The sequence below is a fragment of the Vipera berus genome (assembly GCF_964194415.1).
Source record: "Vipera berus genome assembly, chromosome: 1".
In the NCBI taxonomy this organism is placed as follows: domain Eukaryota; kingdom Metazoa; phylum Chordata; class Lepidosauria; order Squamata; family Viperidae; genus Vipera; species Vipera berus.
In genome coordinates, this window is record NC_138202.1 from 139,043,917 (window position 1) to 139,060,785 (window position 16,869).

Below are 16,869 nucleotides of genomic sequence, written 5' to 3' on the forward strand. Positions count from 1 at the left end.
ATTAATCAATGGACACATTCCTTAAACCATCCTCATCTTTTTCTGAGGCTCATATGGAAGTCTGCACAAAAGTGGATTGGTTTAATGAATAGTAAAGAGACACAGTGCTTGCAAGGCCTCTGAAGCTCTTCTGCCTAATTGCTTTAGAAATGTGCACCAATCTACATCAAAATCCTGGGGGGAGGGGGTACTTACTATCATTGTTCAGTAATCATGGTATGAAGGAGCTCTGAGATTCACCAAAAGAGGACTTAGTAATTGCATGTGGCCTTGGAGTATCAGGTCACTCATCCATATCTTGAAATGGAGAAATAGGACTTACCTTGAGCATCACAGGTAGTTCTATAAGGTACTGTCTTTGTGACATCTTGACATATATTTTGAAGTGGTTGGAGGACTAAATTTTTGTTGGGCACAACTCTTTGTTTGAATTCATAAGGACATTTTTTTAAAAAAAATGATAAATGGCAGAAAGCAGAGATTAAGCACTTTCCTGTATCTAAATTACACCAAAGTCCTTTCTTTTTAGGGTATGTTTTTTTAAAAAAAATGAACTGGTGACTACATTCTTTAACAAGCTTTTGTTTCTTTCATTTTTAGGCATAGTGAAGTGAACTGGATTGATCTTCATGAAGTATGTTTCTGAGTGATAGCTGGTTTTGTGCTCGCTGGGCATGGAAAAACATGAAAAAGGGCTTAGTGGTCCTTGCCCTCTTCCTCTTGCACGCTTCTGATTTGGAAGGTAGAACGTCACCTCCCTTTGTCTGGAAAACAGGTAGGGACAAATCAATCCTTAACTGGTGTTTACAGCTTAGACAATTCCGGATTGGATCAAGATTGGATCATACAGATGCTTGGAAAGCCAGGAGACATCACTCTCTGTGTAACCTAGTGACATGTCAATCATCTGCGGGTTGGCTTTTATTGCATCTGGTCATGGATGGATGAAGTTATCTCTCTTGATTTTTCCTGAATGTTTTCATAGAACAGTTCACAGAATCATAGAAATGGAAGGGACATTAAAGGTCGTCTAGTCCAAGCTACTACTCTATGCAGGAACCATTAAAACATCTCTGCCAGATGGCCATCTAGTCTAGTTTGAAGGCCTCCATTGAAGGAAAATCCATCACTTCTGGTGTCAGCTTGCTCCATTGGCCAACAGCTTAGATAGTCAAAAAGTTTAAGAAGTCTTCCAAGTAGAGTCTGAGTATTGAGTAAGAGCAAAACAATTCCTTCCTTTAACCCCCAATACAGCATTTAACTTTTTAGCAGCTGCATCACACTGCTGGTTCATGTTTAGCTTGTGATTGAGAAGGATACACAGATTACTTTCCTGTTTCTAAGCCAGGTTTACCCTATCTCATACTTGTGCCTTATAAGTTTCCCTGTCCAGATGCAGACCTGCATGTTTTTCCCAGTTAAATTCCATTTATTCAATTTCAGTTCAAGACTCTCTAGATCTTTCTTTCTTTCTTTCTTTCTTTCTTTCTTTCTTTCTTTCTTTCTTTCTTCCTTCCTTCCTTCCTTCCTTCCTTCCTTCCTTCCTTCCTTCCTTCCTTCCTTCCTTCCTTCCTTCCTTCCTTCCTTCCTTCCTTCCTCTCTCTCTCTCTCTCTCTCTCTCTCTCTCTCTCTCTCTCTCTCTCTCTCTTTCTTTCTTTCTTTCTTTCTTTCTTTCTTCCAAAGTGTTAGTTGTCCCTCCCAGCTAAGCTTCATCTTCAGATTTGATAAATGTACCTTTATCCAAGTGCTGATAAAAAAAAAAATCACTGAAAGGCTCAGGGCTCAGGACAGTGCTTCCCTCCGAACTGAAATATAAGTTGTGATGGATTTTCTTTTAGGATAAACAGCTACAAATAGGTGGAACTGAAGCAGTGTAATTGTGGTAGCTAAAACTATGAGCATGAACAAGAAGTTAGATAAGGATCAAAAACCGGGAAGAAAAGAAAATCATGCATTTGTCAATTTATATTTTGAATGCAGTATATGCAGGGAGTTGGGGAAGAAAGAAAGCCGTATCCTTAAGCCATCATTTCACAACTTGGGTTTCAATAGCTAATCAAGTGCATTTTTAAGCATAAAGGATTCTTGATAGGGAAAATCAAATGTAGTTTTATGAGTTCTGGGTTTTTCTTGGTTTTGGTGCTTTGTTAGGTGTGTACTACAAAGGATATAAGAAGCCCAACAATCCTCCAGAAAAGCTTTGGGAAAATAAATGTCTTTATTACATTTTTTAAAGAAATAGTGGTTGGTTCAAATATTGTTGTCATGTTGATTATAGTATTCTGATAAAAAGGGATATAAAATCCATTAATAATAATGGTATAGGGCACAGGTCGGCAACCTGCGGCTCCCAGCCGCCCGGTGCGCGCGCACCTCTTCCAACGGGCAGTGGTGCGCGCGCACCTCTCCAAATGGAGAGTGGCACCGCCCGTTTGGAGAGGTGCGCGCGCACCTCCCCGAATGGGCGGAGGTGCGCGCGCACCTCCCCAAACCTTTGGAGAGGTGCGCGCGTACCTCCGCGCGAATGGGCAGCGGTGCCGCTCTTTGAGGAAGCTGCTGCGGCCCGTCTGCGAAGCTGCCGAAAGCGGCAGCTTCGCAGACGGGCCGTGGCAGCTTCCTCAAAGAGCGGCGCCCCTGCCCATTCCAAGAGGAGCGCGCGCACCTCTCCGAATGACCGGAGGTGCGCGCGCACCTCCCCAAACCTTTGGGGAGGTGCGCGCGTACCTCCGCGCGAATGGGCAGCGGTGCCGCTCTTTCAGGAAGCTGCCGCGGCCCGTCTGCGAAGCTGCCGAAAGCGGCAGCTTCGCAGACGGGCCGTGGCAGCTTCCTCAAAGAGCGGCGCCCCTGCCCATTCCAAGAGGAGCGCGCGCACCTCTCCGAATGACCGGAGGTGCGCGCGCACCTCCCCAAACCTTTGGGGAGGTGCGCGCGTACCTCCGCGCGAATGGGCAGCGGTGCCGCTCTTTCAGGAAGCTGCCGCGGCCCGTCTGCGAAGCTGCCGAAAGCGGCAGCTTCGCAGACGGGCCGTGGCAGCTTCCTCAAAGAGCGGGGCCCCTGCCCATTCCGAGAGGTGCGCGCGCACCTCTCCGAACGACCGGAGTTGCGCGCGCACCTCCCCAAACCTTTGGGGAGGTGCGCGCGTACCTCTGCGCGAACGGGCAGCGGTGCCGCTCTTTGAGGAAGCTGCCATTTTCTTCATTGGGCTTGCACTGCATCCATGTGTTTCCAAGAAAATATGTGTTGGATTTCAGGATGTCTGATGGTGCTGATTTGTGCTGTGTCTTTAACATTTCATGACTCAAATGTTTTCATTTACCCAAAAAAACTTCAACAAAATTAAAAAATTGTTTTGCCACATGGAGATTGGACAGATCTCACTCTTGGTTAAAGTACAGATTTTTAGGACTCCAACTAATAGAAACTTCTTAATATCCTTAAATATAATGTAAAGACAACAAATGCTCAAAACAGTTACAAAATGAAAAGGGGAAAAGGAAGAAAGGAAACATAACTAAATGAAAATGAAACAGTACCTTTTAGGAGTATCTGGTGATCTATCTTCATTCTAAGCTACGAATATATTAAAAGAAAAATGGATAGGGGAGAAGGAATAATTCAATTCAGTTCATTATTTTTCTATAGACTGTTTTAATGTTGCCACTATTTGAATGTTCATCATTTATTTAAGTTAATTAACATGATTCCATGTCAGGGTCAAAGATTTTTCCATTTCAGTATCCAGAGATGCCAAAAACTTCAGAGTAAAATAAGAGAGAAAGAGAAATATTCTCCCTCTCTCTCCCTCCATCCCTCCCTCGCACTCACACTCACACACAGACACAGTCTTTGTCTCTTGTAGACTGGCCATGAGATAGCCCTTCTGGAGCTCTTTATGCTTCTCAACCACTCTTGAAGGTAAACATGGTTAATATGTCTCTTATCTTCTAATATTTCAAAGAATTGGAATAGGAACATAAAGTAATATGAGATATATAATATCTATATGTAAGATCTATCTGTCTGTCTGTCTGTCTGTCTGTCTGTCTATCTATCTATCTATCTATCTATCTATCTATCTATCTATCTATCTATCATATGAGATATATAATATCTATATGTAAGATCTATCTGTCTATCTGTCTGTCTGTCTGTCTGTCTGTCTGTCTGTCTGTCAGTCTGTCTGTCTGTCTGTCTATCTATCTATCTATCTATCTATCTATCTATCTATCTATCTGTCTGTCTGTCAGTCTGTCTATCTTTCTATCTATCTATCTATCTATCTATCTATCTATCTATCTATCTATCTATCTATCTATCTATCTATCTATCTATCTATCTATCTATCTATCTATCTATCTATCTATCATATGAGATATATAATATCTATATGTAAGATCTATCTGTCTGTCTGTCTATCTATCTATCTATCTATCTATCTATCTATCTATCTATCTATCTATCTCTATCTATGGAAGATAATAAGAATTCTTTGAACTTTTAGGAGCAGTTTTGGAGAAAATATGCAAGATACTGCTTCCAGAAGAAGCTAAGAAAATCAGATTTCCATGTTTATAAGTCTATGAAATTTAAGGGTCTTGGAAATGTGTATTGTTCATAAAACATGAAGTATTTCTAGATACATCTTCTACATACGTAGTTATATTGACCTTTGAAGATAAGCCTTCAGCGAGTCTTGAAATATCTCAGAAGATTTAAGGATTCTTAAAATGTTGAAAATAATTGATTTTTCTTTTCATGGATGGTGTGTTCAAGACACTTGTAAAGAGCATATCAATGGCTGATTTGTGGGTATATGAAATGCCTGGATCAGAATTTTAAAAAATCTGGTTTGAAAAAAGTAGACCAAATTATCTTGAATTGCTTTCTCTTTCGAATGCAAAATGTCATTGTAGTGAGACCTCCTTTTCTGCTATTGTGAACCAGATGGACTAAAATTTGGGTTTTCTCCCCAAAATGTATGTGGTTGGACATGCTGGTAGCCCTTGGAAATTTGAAGTAAAATTATGGCAGTTAATAAGCTATTCAACCTTTATAGTTTTCAGTCAATATTGTATATTAGGGGCAACTAATGTTACTATATGGGGGTTGCGAAAATCTGGCAACTCCTAGCTCTTTTCTGCCAGATTTTATAATCCATATGTGATAGGCCTAGGTGAAACAGTAATAATTGATTTATTGAATTAAAATTTACTTTTCTATTGAAAAATGATATTCAAGGCAGCATATAATAAGATGCAATAGCTAAAAACAAAAGAAAAAAAAGAAAATTCAATTTTAAAAACATAAAAGTGCAATTAAAACAAGCAAAATGATAGGTTGAAGACTTGTCTCTATAAAAAATGCTAGTAAAGAATACTGCTAGATTACAATTAGCTGGAGTTCAATCATTGAGAAAATGTGATTATATTCACCTCAAATTTTTGATTCACCTCATTCATTCACTTCAAATGTCAGACCAAAGCACTGTTTTCTGCAGAGGTATTCAATAAGCAAGGTTCGTAAGGATAGAATTGAAAAAGGAGAATAGCGTGGCTAATTTGTTTGACCATGGACAGTCCATTGCAGGTCTCTGATACCTTTTTAGAATTTGTACAACTTTCTTGAACTGCAGTGGGGGAAAAAAGACTTGTGCACTGGGAGTTAAGTATGAAGTCCCAACACTTTTGGTAGCATCTTCCAGTTGCATATCCACTTTAAATCCAAGACTATATCATATATCAGACCAGGCCATTTTACAGCCCCCAGGCCACAATTACTAATTTCAGTTGTGTTTCCAAGCTGTAGGTAAACCAATTGTATGTGAGAGATTGGCTTGTTTTAGGCTTTAATGGCAAGGATTTTTTATCAGATCACTAATCCTCTTCAACTGCGGCATATTATTCTTGTAGTGACTGTACAAAATATTTTGTGTTGATAAAAACTTAGTTTAGACTAGTGTAAATAGAAATGTGTTGAAATACAAATTTTACACAAATCCATTACTTTCTTTGGGTACATCTCATTGTGTCTACACAGATGGACAATTGCCCTCTTTCAAATTAACTTTTGATATCAATTACGCCTTGTGTAGCTTTCTGGAGATAATATATTACTCATTACACTCTCATCCAAAAGATCTTTAAATTACATACAACAAAAAATTCTAATATTCCTAAAGTATTCCAATATATAAAGTCATACATTGATGTTGTACTCAACTTATTTTTCATTTTCTTCTTCCCACTGAAATTCACATATTTTATATGTGTAGATCAACATAGCCATTGACAAATGATCTCAACCTTTGACAGACACCTCTATCAAACATTTTCCAGCAAAATGTAATTGGGAAGCCTGCTGCTGCTAAAGGGCATAAAATAAAGATTTCAATTACCCTGGCTGAAAATACCTAGAATTGCAACTTTTATTTCTGTAGATATTTTGTGTGGTCACCATATTCCTAGGCTTTATCTCCATATATGTGTTTTAGATGAGTTAATCTTAGTTAAATGTCAGCAAGAGAGTATTTTGGAAGTCTTGGCTTGGTGCTGCATCTCAGGTGTCAAAGTCGTGCTTCACCTGACGTGTCGTGACGTGTTGTGACTTTTTTTGCATTGTTGGAGCTTGGGTGGGCGCGGCCTCTGTATGATGCAACCGGCCTGCGGACCGGCAGTTTGACTCCCCTGCAAGTTTAAATGATTAAAAAAAATAAGTCTCAAAGGGAGGTTTTATCTACATCCTTAAACTACTTTTCAGCATATTTGCATGTGTTAGGACAAATTCCTTTCCCTAGATACTCAGAGTTCATTTTCAGTAATGATCTAAAAACAACTCTGTCCTTTTTCTTTCAGGTTTTTACAGGGAATATTAATTTGATTGTTTTTAAAAACAGAATGAAACATAAAGGACATTAAAGGTCATGCAGCTGGCGCTAATAGTTTGCCCTTTCTTTCCATACTGCAAAAGTCACCCTGATTAAAGTATTTCTGTTCTCATATAGGTATTTTAATGTAGACAAATTTATCACAGTTTTGTTAATAGGAAAGGCCATCCAATTAAGTGAAAATCTTGTCCCTTTTGTAGATGTTTTCATTCTGTTATTTAAATTAAATATATAGGATTAAGAAGATTTGAAACCTGTACAATTCAATTACTTAACAAGTTAATCCATTAATTAATACAATTATAATGCCTCATGGTTGTATTTTAAAATTGGAATCCTATGCAATAGGAACCGAAAGAAATCCATTGCTGTCCTTGCTCACTGTGACCATACCATCTCCCTGACATATGGTAATTTCCCCATCTGTTGAACCTGAATATGATTTATATTTAGCCTAATTACTGAGGAAACTGTAAAATGGGCAGCCTGATCTGTAAAATGGGCAGTCTGAGTCAGTTGCCTTCTGACTCAGAACAGCCCAGACTTGGAGAAATATGCTAATTTTAGGGCTAAATTATCTGGTCAGAGGAGTGACTGCCAGCTGTGAAAACAGGCATACGTTCTAGGAAAATACTTTTACCGTATTTTCCGGCGTATAAGACGACTGGGCGTATAAGACGACCCCCCAACTTTTGAGATGATTTTCAAGATTTTTCGTCTTATACGCCGGAAAATCAGCGAGCCCGGGAAGGCACACCCTCCCCTCTCACTGTGGAGGAAGCAGGGCAGGCTGGCGTCTGGCGGGAGCCGGCAGGGCAGTCCTGTGCACGCGCGCGCTCCCCGGCTGTTAAGGAGCACTCCTTAGCAGCCGGGGAGTGCGCGCGTGTGCAGGACTGCCCTGCCGGCTCCCGCCCGACGCTCTTCCCTCTTGAGGCAGCATCGCTCCCCGGCTCCTAAGGAGTCCTCGGGGATGCTGCCTCAAGAGGGAAGAGTGCTCCTTAACAGCTGGGGAGCGCGCGCGTGCGCAGGACTGCCCTGCCGGCTCCCGCCAGACGCCAGCCTGCCCTGCTTCCTCCACAGTGAGAGGGGAGGGCGTGCCTTCCCAGGCTCGCTGATTTTCCGGCGTATAAGACGACTGGGCGTATAAGATGACCCCCGAACTTTTGAGATGATTTTCATGGGTTAAAAAGTCGTCTTATACGCCGGAACATACGGTAATTTTCATTGCTAGCTTATGATCTAGGGTGGTATGAAGGAACTTGATAATTTGAAGGGGCACTGTTAGCTGAAGTACTCTACATCTCAAGCTTCTTCCTTTTAAATCTCAACATTAAACAATTACGCAGGCAGAAAAAGGATGGAGGAACGTTTGAGATGTATATGCCATAGATTTTATGGAGAAAAATGTAAGAAGCCATTGTGCAAGAATTCCAGCAAGTGCTGGGTCAGGTGTGAATTCTATTTATAATCAATATACTTACACCTTTTTTTCATAAAGAGCTAGAGTTGATTTATTTTTTCAGGGGTGGGGGAGAGATTGTTTACATTTTTTTTATTTTAATCCCATTTATATCCCGCCCTTCTCCGAAGATTCAGGGCGGCTTACAATCTAAGCACAAATCAAATGTGCTTAGCTTTGTCTTTCGGTAATAGAAAAAGACTGAGCTCTAGAATGGGGGAAGTTGAAGATGGAGAAAAATGGAAATCACTCTCTTTCTCTTTCTGGGGTCACTGAGGAAGAAGATGTAAAAAAGGGTCTTCAAATTCAGAGGTCTCACCAGCTCATGCCAAAGAAGAATTGGAATTTTTTCCCCTTCCTCTATTTCAGTTGGCATCACTTTGGTTTCCATGTTCCACAGAAAGCAAATCTTCCTTGTCTCTATGGTTTCATTTGAGTCAAGTTACATCGGAAAGTCTTCTGCTGAATACAGATAGTCCTCGACTTACAATAGTTCATTTAGTGATCATTTGAAGTTACAGTGGGACTGAAAAAAGTGATTTATTTCGCACTTACAACCATGACAGCATCTTCATGGTCATGTGATCAAAATTTGGATGTTTGGCAACTGGTTCATATTTATGACGGTTGCAGGGTCCCGGGGTCCTGTGATGACCTTTTATGACCTGACAAGCAAAGTCAACGGGGAAGGCAGATTCAGTTAACAGCTGTGTTACTAATTTAACAACTGCAGCGATTCACTTAACTGTAGCAAGAAAGATTGTAAAATGGGGCAAAATTCACTTAATAAATGTCTCACTTAGCAACAAAAGTTTTGGGCTCAGCTGCAGTCGTAAGTCGAGGATAACCTGTAATATGCTTTCTGAATAGGGAATGGAAAGTGGAGAATGCTTGAAAGATCCGTAGATCTTTTATAATAGCTTCTCTCTACTTTTTGTTTACATATCAAATCCTTGATTATTTGTTACCAGTTTTTTTTTAAAGATTTCGCTTGACATAGAAATGGAAATAACCTGAAATGGGAAGCTTATTCTGTGGTATATTACCACTCTGAGTGCCGCAATCTTCTCAAGTCATGGCATATGGATATTTCCATAAAAGCACAAGACACAATTATTTTTAAACAGATCTTTATTGTTTGCTGTGATAATGATGTTTAAATTTTCCCTAATGTAATTATTCAAGTATATTGAGATACTGTGCAAATATGGTTTTGTGTTTGGTGAACTCTATATATTTTCTTTTCCCCTTATGTTTGGAAGCCAATACATTGATTAAATTAAGAGTATGAATGTGAATAAGAAACAGACTTTTTTAGAATATGTATGAATATGCATACTAATACTTGATTTGCATAGGAGGAAAATTGCCAGAAAACCTTTATACAGTTCTTCTGTATTTATAGACTGTTAAAACTCTCACGTCTGTCTCATTGTTTGCTGAACTAGTGCATCACAGGGTACAGGTAGTCCTCAACTTACAACCATTCATTTAGTGACCATTCAAAGTGACTTATGTCAGTTTTTCATATTTATGACCGTTGCAACATTCCTGTGGTCACATGATCAAAATTCAGATGCTTGACAACTGGCATGCATTTATGATGGTTGCCGTGTCCTGGAGTTATATGATCACTTTTTGCAACTTTCTGATAAGCGAAGTCAACGGGGAATCCAGATTCACTTAACAACCATATTACTAACTTAACAACTTCAGGAATTCACTGGACAAGAAAGGATGTTAAATAGGGGAAAACTCACCTAACAACCGTTTTGCTTGGTAATGAAAATTTTGGGCTCAACCGTGGTCAAGGACCACTATAATAATTTTTGAATCTACAGTATGTACTTCAAATGGGGTAATTTAAAGAATGTGTCCAAAATCCAAGACCCATGTCTTTTGTGAGATCAAAATTTGGCAAAGTTGTGGCCAGTTCATTGCTGCTACACTGTCACACCACTACACCGCTGCAGTCAGCCATAGTCACGAGCATCTCCAGTGCTCCCTGACAGCTTCCTACAAGGAAAGTCAATGGGGAAGTCGGCAGGAAGTCAAGTCAATCCCACTCTTACTGCTTTCTTGTACACTTGCGGTCATTCTGTTTCTCTATTTAAATAAATAAGTCTGAAACAATGATCCAACGGGTCACGGGTTGCTTAGTTTTCAGCGAAAGCTCAGTACTTTCAAAGCTTATTAACTTAAGGGATAGATCCTTCTCTTAGAACTCAGTGAATTGTAACAATGTTTTGTCCAGATTGTAATGTGCGACTGTTGTACATTAAAGAAAGGTTATGATTAAGTTTGATGAAAAGCAGTCAATTTTGTAGGATCCTGAAAAAAATGTAATGGGAAGCCACTCACTGCTTCTGGGCAAGTGTGACTTGAAAGGTTGCTCATGAAAAATAACTTTACAAATTAGAACTTAATAAAAACTTTGCTGCTCCGAATGGTAAGCCATATTCCCTATGCGATTAGTGGTTTCATTTCTTTCTCAGCAGTTGGGTAATGATTATGGCTCCAGATGCTGCAGGACTGATAAAGAGATTGATTAATTTCTCTCGAAAGGGCATATGTTCAAAGAGAATCCAATTGGAACACCACGAAAGGAGGGGTCTGACATCCTCGCAGCAAAAGAGTTTAATATAACATGCTCCCCAACTGTTTCTGCAAAAAAGATTGCACACTATTATTCATCTACTCAATATATAAAATGCTCCATTTTATGCCAACCCAAGCTAGACATATCATTCCAAGTTGTTTATGCTGACTTAATCATCAAAACCCCATGGCCATATTGACAAGTGCCAACAGAGTCATAATCAGTGCTTCTGACTTGGCCTAAATATGCAAATACACTTGCTTAACTATATTAATTAATATTAATTATATTTGCACATTTATCTTTCTTCATCAGAAAGATACACTATACTATAGGAACTGCAACTATAGTTCCTGTGAATTGGTGCATTTTATGTAGTCTTTTGAAATTGACCTTGAGTGCAGTTTACTGCCTATTTATTTGGGTGCCCATATACCAAGTGAAAGGCAATGCAAAATGACAACTTTTTTTCTGTGTTCCCCTTCAAATGCATGCTCAAAATGTTGGGGTACTTTCAGAACCAGAGGTGAGATAAGTGTAGGAGTTAGGGAGTAGGACCACAGAAAATCTTGTGTCAATAAAAATTTGTTTGAGTAGCTGATCCATTTGTGTGAAGTCCACATCTACTTCTGACTGTTGGGCTATTAATAAAATAGTCTGAGATATTAATCCAAAAGTTCTTTGTCCATTCTAAAGAGTATTGTGGCTAAATCTGCTAATGCTAAAGTTATAAATGGGGCTTATGAATTAAGGGAGAAACAGCCACACACAATTTGTAGATATTTGCTAAATATTAATAGATCACAGGTTCATGAGCACTATTTAGATTTATTACAGGAACATTAAAATCCATCCAATGCATAGGATATAGAATAGTAGTGTGAGCAGAGACAGAACCAGCTATTTTCAGCTCCCTGTAAGCTATACTCTCAAGAAAGTAATTTATTTACACGTTGAAGGGATTTGTGCAAATATGAATCAGATTACTGACATACATATGCACATATAAATATATTTATGGAATCAGGTACACTCAAGGATAGATGCGCAGTGCAGCTTAATATATTTAGCAAGACCTGACATTGATGTAACTTTAGCTCATTATTTATCATTATTATACCAAGGGTATATCCGACTATACAAATGAATGAAAGAATAAATTATGCACATTCCTGGTATAAACAAATAATTGCAAAAGGGTAGAAAGACATCCATAACAGTAAACAAGTATTTGTGATATGGACAAGTGACTCACAAAACCTTAAATTTACTCATAGATTAGAGATGGCAAAATTTGGTTCTTCTAATGTTGCTGTATTTTATTGTCATCATATTGCATAGTTTGCTGTGTTGACTTGGGACCATGGAGACAGAATATGACCTCCTCTTGCCTAACATTAATATTTATGGTACAGATGGTTGGTTGATCTCTGCTCCTTAGCTGAGGGGTCAGCATTGTCCAAAGATACTTCTGTGGTCATGTGGCCAACATGATTATATGCTTAGGCACACGGAATGCTGTTACCATCCCACGAAAGTGATACCTATTTATCTACTGGCATTTGCGTGCTTTTGAACTGCTAGGTGGGCAGAAGGTGGGGCAAGTAATGGGACCCGCTCACCCCATTGTGCAACACTTGGGCCTTGAACCCGGGCTCCCAGCTTTCCCGCTGACAAGCTCAGCATCTTTAACCATGGAGCCATCATGTTCCCATAGAGTATTAACAAACTCTGTATATAGAAATCAAGGGAGCTTATTTTTCCTGATATAGAAACAGAACCACCTACATGGTTGTGTCCATTTGTAAGAATCCGGTTTGTTTGTTTTTTGTAATGACCTATTTTGAATTAGTGAACTGCAGTAAAATTGCATTTTCCTTGTATTTGGCTGTTCTTGTAGTCATAAGAAGCACAAAAGCACTCACTAGGTGAAACCTTGGAAATAAGTATATTACAGGCTAAATCTCTCCTTGCAAATGTCCAAATATTTAGCTGATAATATCATTAATACAAATTATTCCTTTTGGAGACTTCTAAGAATTTAAGCGTTTGACTTAACAATTTAATATCATGTTTTCCAGAACATTGATAAGCTGTATCGGACTAAAGCAGAGCGATCCAATAGTTGGTAATAATCCATAGCTTAGCTATGGGCTTGATGTGATAGTTAAGGGCTTTTTGATATATTGCTAGGAATCTTAATCTATATTTTATCTGTCAGTGTAATTTTTTTAGAATTTAGTTTGGAATCCTAATGCTGAAATAAATGTCAGAACTCAATTTTTGTTTCCCCCTTAAAGTGTAATCAGTTTTGACTTTCTTTAATATAGCAACATTTTCTTCATTCAAACTAGGAAAAGGCAGCATTTATATTCCACGTCAGGTATATGATTAAAGTCCATTTCCTCAGCCCTGGTGCTATGTGTCATTTTCAATGCTTTCTTAATAGACAACTCATTTGCCTGTAACCTCTAGGAAGCCTTGAAAGGTCTTTAGTTATGATATTTTATGCATCTGGAAGATTTCATCATTAAATTAGTAATGAGTATTAATTAAACATTTCTTTCCCTGGTAACTGTCTCTGTGAAAAGAAGGCAGAATATGTGATCACTAGAATTTAAAGTACGCAGGAATAATTAGAACCATTCTAAACCATTGTAAGAGGTCCCCTTCTACCCGATGTTACAGTATCTAGGCTAGATTTAATAGGGGTCTTATAATAATAATAATAACAATAACAGCAGCAACAACAATAGAGTTGGAAGGGACCTTGGAGGTCTTCTAGTTCAACCCCCTGGTCAGGCAGGAAACCCTATACTAGGGCTGTCAAACTGCTGTCCCACGGGCCGGTTGCTTCATACAGAGGCCGTGCCCACCCCAGCTCCAGCAATGCAAAAAAAGTTGCAACATGTCGCGACATGTCACGTGACACGGTGAATTTGATACCCGTGCCCTATACCATTTCAGGCAAATGGGTGTCCAATCTCTTCTTAAAAACTTCCAGTGTTGGAGCATTCACAACTTCTGGAGGCAGGTTGTTCCACTGATTAATTGTTCTGTCAGGAAATTTCTCCTTAGTTCTAGGTTGCTTCTCTCTTTGGTTGGTTTACATCCGTTGCTCCTTGTCTTGCCTCCAGGCGCATTGGAGAGTAGCTTGACTCCCTCTTCTTTGTGGTAACCCCTGAGATATTGGAACACTGCTATCATGTCACCTCTAGTCCTCCTTTTTATTAAACTAGACATACCCAATTCCAGCAACTGTTTTTTATATATTTTAGCCTCCAGTCCTATTACAACGAATATTGTGCTGTTTCCTGTGATATGTCCTTGGCTAGAGAAACATCAGCCAACAGAAAGAAACTGTCACTCCTCTCTCCCTTGTGCAGAAAATCATCTTCCTTTTGATGATTATGGATAGATGTACTTCCTGGTGATATTTCCCTTTCTTCCGTACTCATACCAAAAGACAACCATTGTCTGCTCAGTATGGTCAATTTTCAAGCTAATCTTCCCAGCTTTGTTCCAACTTTAATAAATTGTTTGAGGACTAAACAGTAGGACTGCTGTGGATTGAATAGATATGTTTTTCTGGATCTGTATATTCTCCACAGTCTCTTAGCAACACCTGATGGAGTGTAAATAGATTTTTACTGGAACTGATTAAGGCTTTCTTTTATCAATTAACTGTCTTGCTTTTAACAAAGTACTCAGTCAAGGTTAATAATATATTTTCTTATTAATAGGGACATTTTGGGATGTTGAATTCTAGATTTCTCTTAATTAAAAACAAAATGAAATTATTTAGGTGTAGTTCTCCTCAGCGTTATATTGGTATATATCCTGTTGAAACAGTAAGATTACAACATTTAACCTTTGCATGTCTTAGTTTGAAAACATAGAAGTTATGGACAATTTATTGCCTGAAACTAAGGTATTTTTTTAATTTTTTAAAATTTATTTTTAGTTATAAAGGAAGAATCCAGTGTTATATTAAAATATAATTATATGAAATATAATATTACTATAATGCATATTCTAGTACATAATTAAATCATCTGAATTTAATGCTCTGTTGTGGATTTATTATGCCTTCTTTACTATGGGTTAAGTCTGTTAACGTATCAATTTATGTACCATTAAAACATTTTAATGAATATTCTTAAAAGTAGTGGACGCAGATAATGTTTACAGAATTTTAAGAAAATAAATAAACAAATTTGTGAATGTTCAGGATGTTATCTTGAGTTTAATTGGCCATTAATATCTCTATATGGTTTATAAGATAAAGGTTGGAATTAGTTTTCAATTCTGAATGAATTGGGAGGACCATCACACATGAAGGAAATCTACTCTAGCCCTCTGACTGTTTTCTCATTATTGGAATAATGCCATTATTTTGCAAATAATGTCTGTTTTTCAATCTCAGCAGACATTTTAACAATATGTGATAAATGGCATATGTTATTAATTCTTTCAGTACCAGGTATGGAAGTAGAAATGTACCATGTCTTATACAGATGTACCCATAACTTGATGACACTGCTTTAATGGTTCCATACTGGGAACCCAAACAAGCTTTTTCCACCCTGCGGTTGAAAAATACACCTGCAGATGCATCATATTTCATCATTAGTACCAGTATTAACATCACAGGAAAACATTATATATTCCACTTTGAGTTGTACAGAATAAAGGTGTGATATAAATCCAAATAATAACAACTAGCACAACCATTATATTTGGAACTACAGTACGGGTATTATCTACATAAGGGCTTTTCAACCTTTTCACCCATTGTACCACTTTTAGGATAAGGCAATATCCGAGTACCACCAGTCGCCCAGCAAGGTTTCAAAAACTTGACCCAAAAAATGATAAAGTACAGGTAGTCCTCGACTTACAACAATTTACTTAGTGACTGTTTGAAGTTACAACAGCACTCAAAAAAGTGACTTAAGACCATTTTTCACACTTATGACTTGCAGCATCCCCAGGTTCATGTGATTTATATTCGGATGCTTGGCAACTGATTCATACTTATGATGGTCACAGTGTCTCAGGGTCATGTGATCACCTTTTGCAACTTTTTGACAAGCAAAGTCAATGGCTGGGGGGGCAGCTCATCACTCAGGTTGCAGGGTGCGTGTGGGGGGAGAATCCATGGGTCTCTGGTGAAGGGGTGGGTGGGACTGGGGTGGGTGCCCTCCTTCCCTCCCTCTCTCCCATTGTTCTTTCTTTCCTTCCTTCCCTCCCTCTTTGTCCCTTCCTTTTGCAAGCAGGAAATCTTGCACAGGAATTGCAGCCCCCACACACATACACACTCTTTCCCTGGCTTGCCCCGCATCTGGGGTTTCCTCATTTCTTCTTTCCTTCCTTCCTTCCTTCCTTCCTTCCTTCCTTCCTTCCTTCCTTCCTTCCTTCCTTCCTTCCTTCCTTCCTTCCTTCCTTCCTTCCTTCCTTCCTTCCCTCTTTATCCCTTCCTTTTGCAAGCAGGAAATCTTGCACAGGAATTGAAGCTGGGGATTTCTACCCCCCAACACACACTTTCCCTGGCTTGCCCTGCATCCGCAAAGTTGGTCAAATTATTTTTGGCCACTGGAGGCAGGTTAACCAATAAGCACCTAGAAATAAAAAAAAATGCTTTTCACCAAAACACTGGAGCAGAGGTCGGGGCCAGCCGTATGGGGCCATGAGGGGTATCGCAAGCTTGCGGGGGGGGGGTGTTAGAGGAAAAAAGAAGGAAGAGATTGAGACTGAAACAGAGAGAGAGAGAGAGAGAGAAAGAAGGGGGGAAAAGAAGGAGGGGTGGTTGTGAGGTTGGCGCTTAGGCTGCGACGCGAGCAGTCTCAAACACCTACCTGCCGAGGGAGTGGATGGTTCTGTCCCCTTCAGGCTCATGCTTGCTTCTGAAGTAAGATGAGTTGGGGA

At 39.1% G+C, this 16,869-nt stretch overlaps 1 protein-coding gene across 1 annotated transcript in view; it reads left to right on the plus strand.

Moving 5' to 3' along the window:
• Window positions 1-636: 636 nt before the first annotated feature.
• The window catches only part of THSD7B (thrombospondin type 1 domain containing 7B), a gene marked incomplete at its 5' end in the record, with an annotated part of 477,345 nt that continues 461,112 nt past the window's right edge, over window positions 637-16,869 (plus strand). Inside the window, one exon of the mRNA XM_081346642.1 lies at window positions 637-775. Within this exon, the coding sequence (XP_081202768.1) occupies window positions 637-775 (139 nt within the window). The remainder of the gene's footprint in view (window positions 776-16,869) is intronic.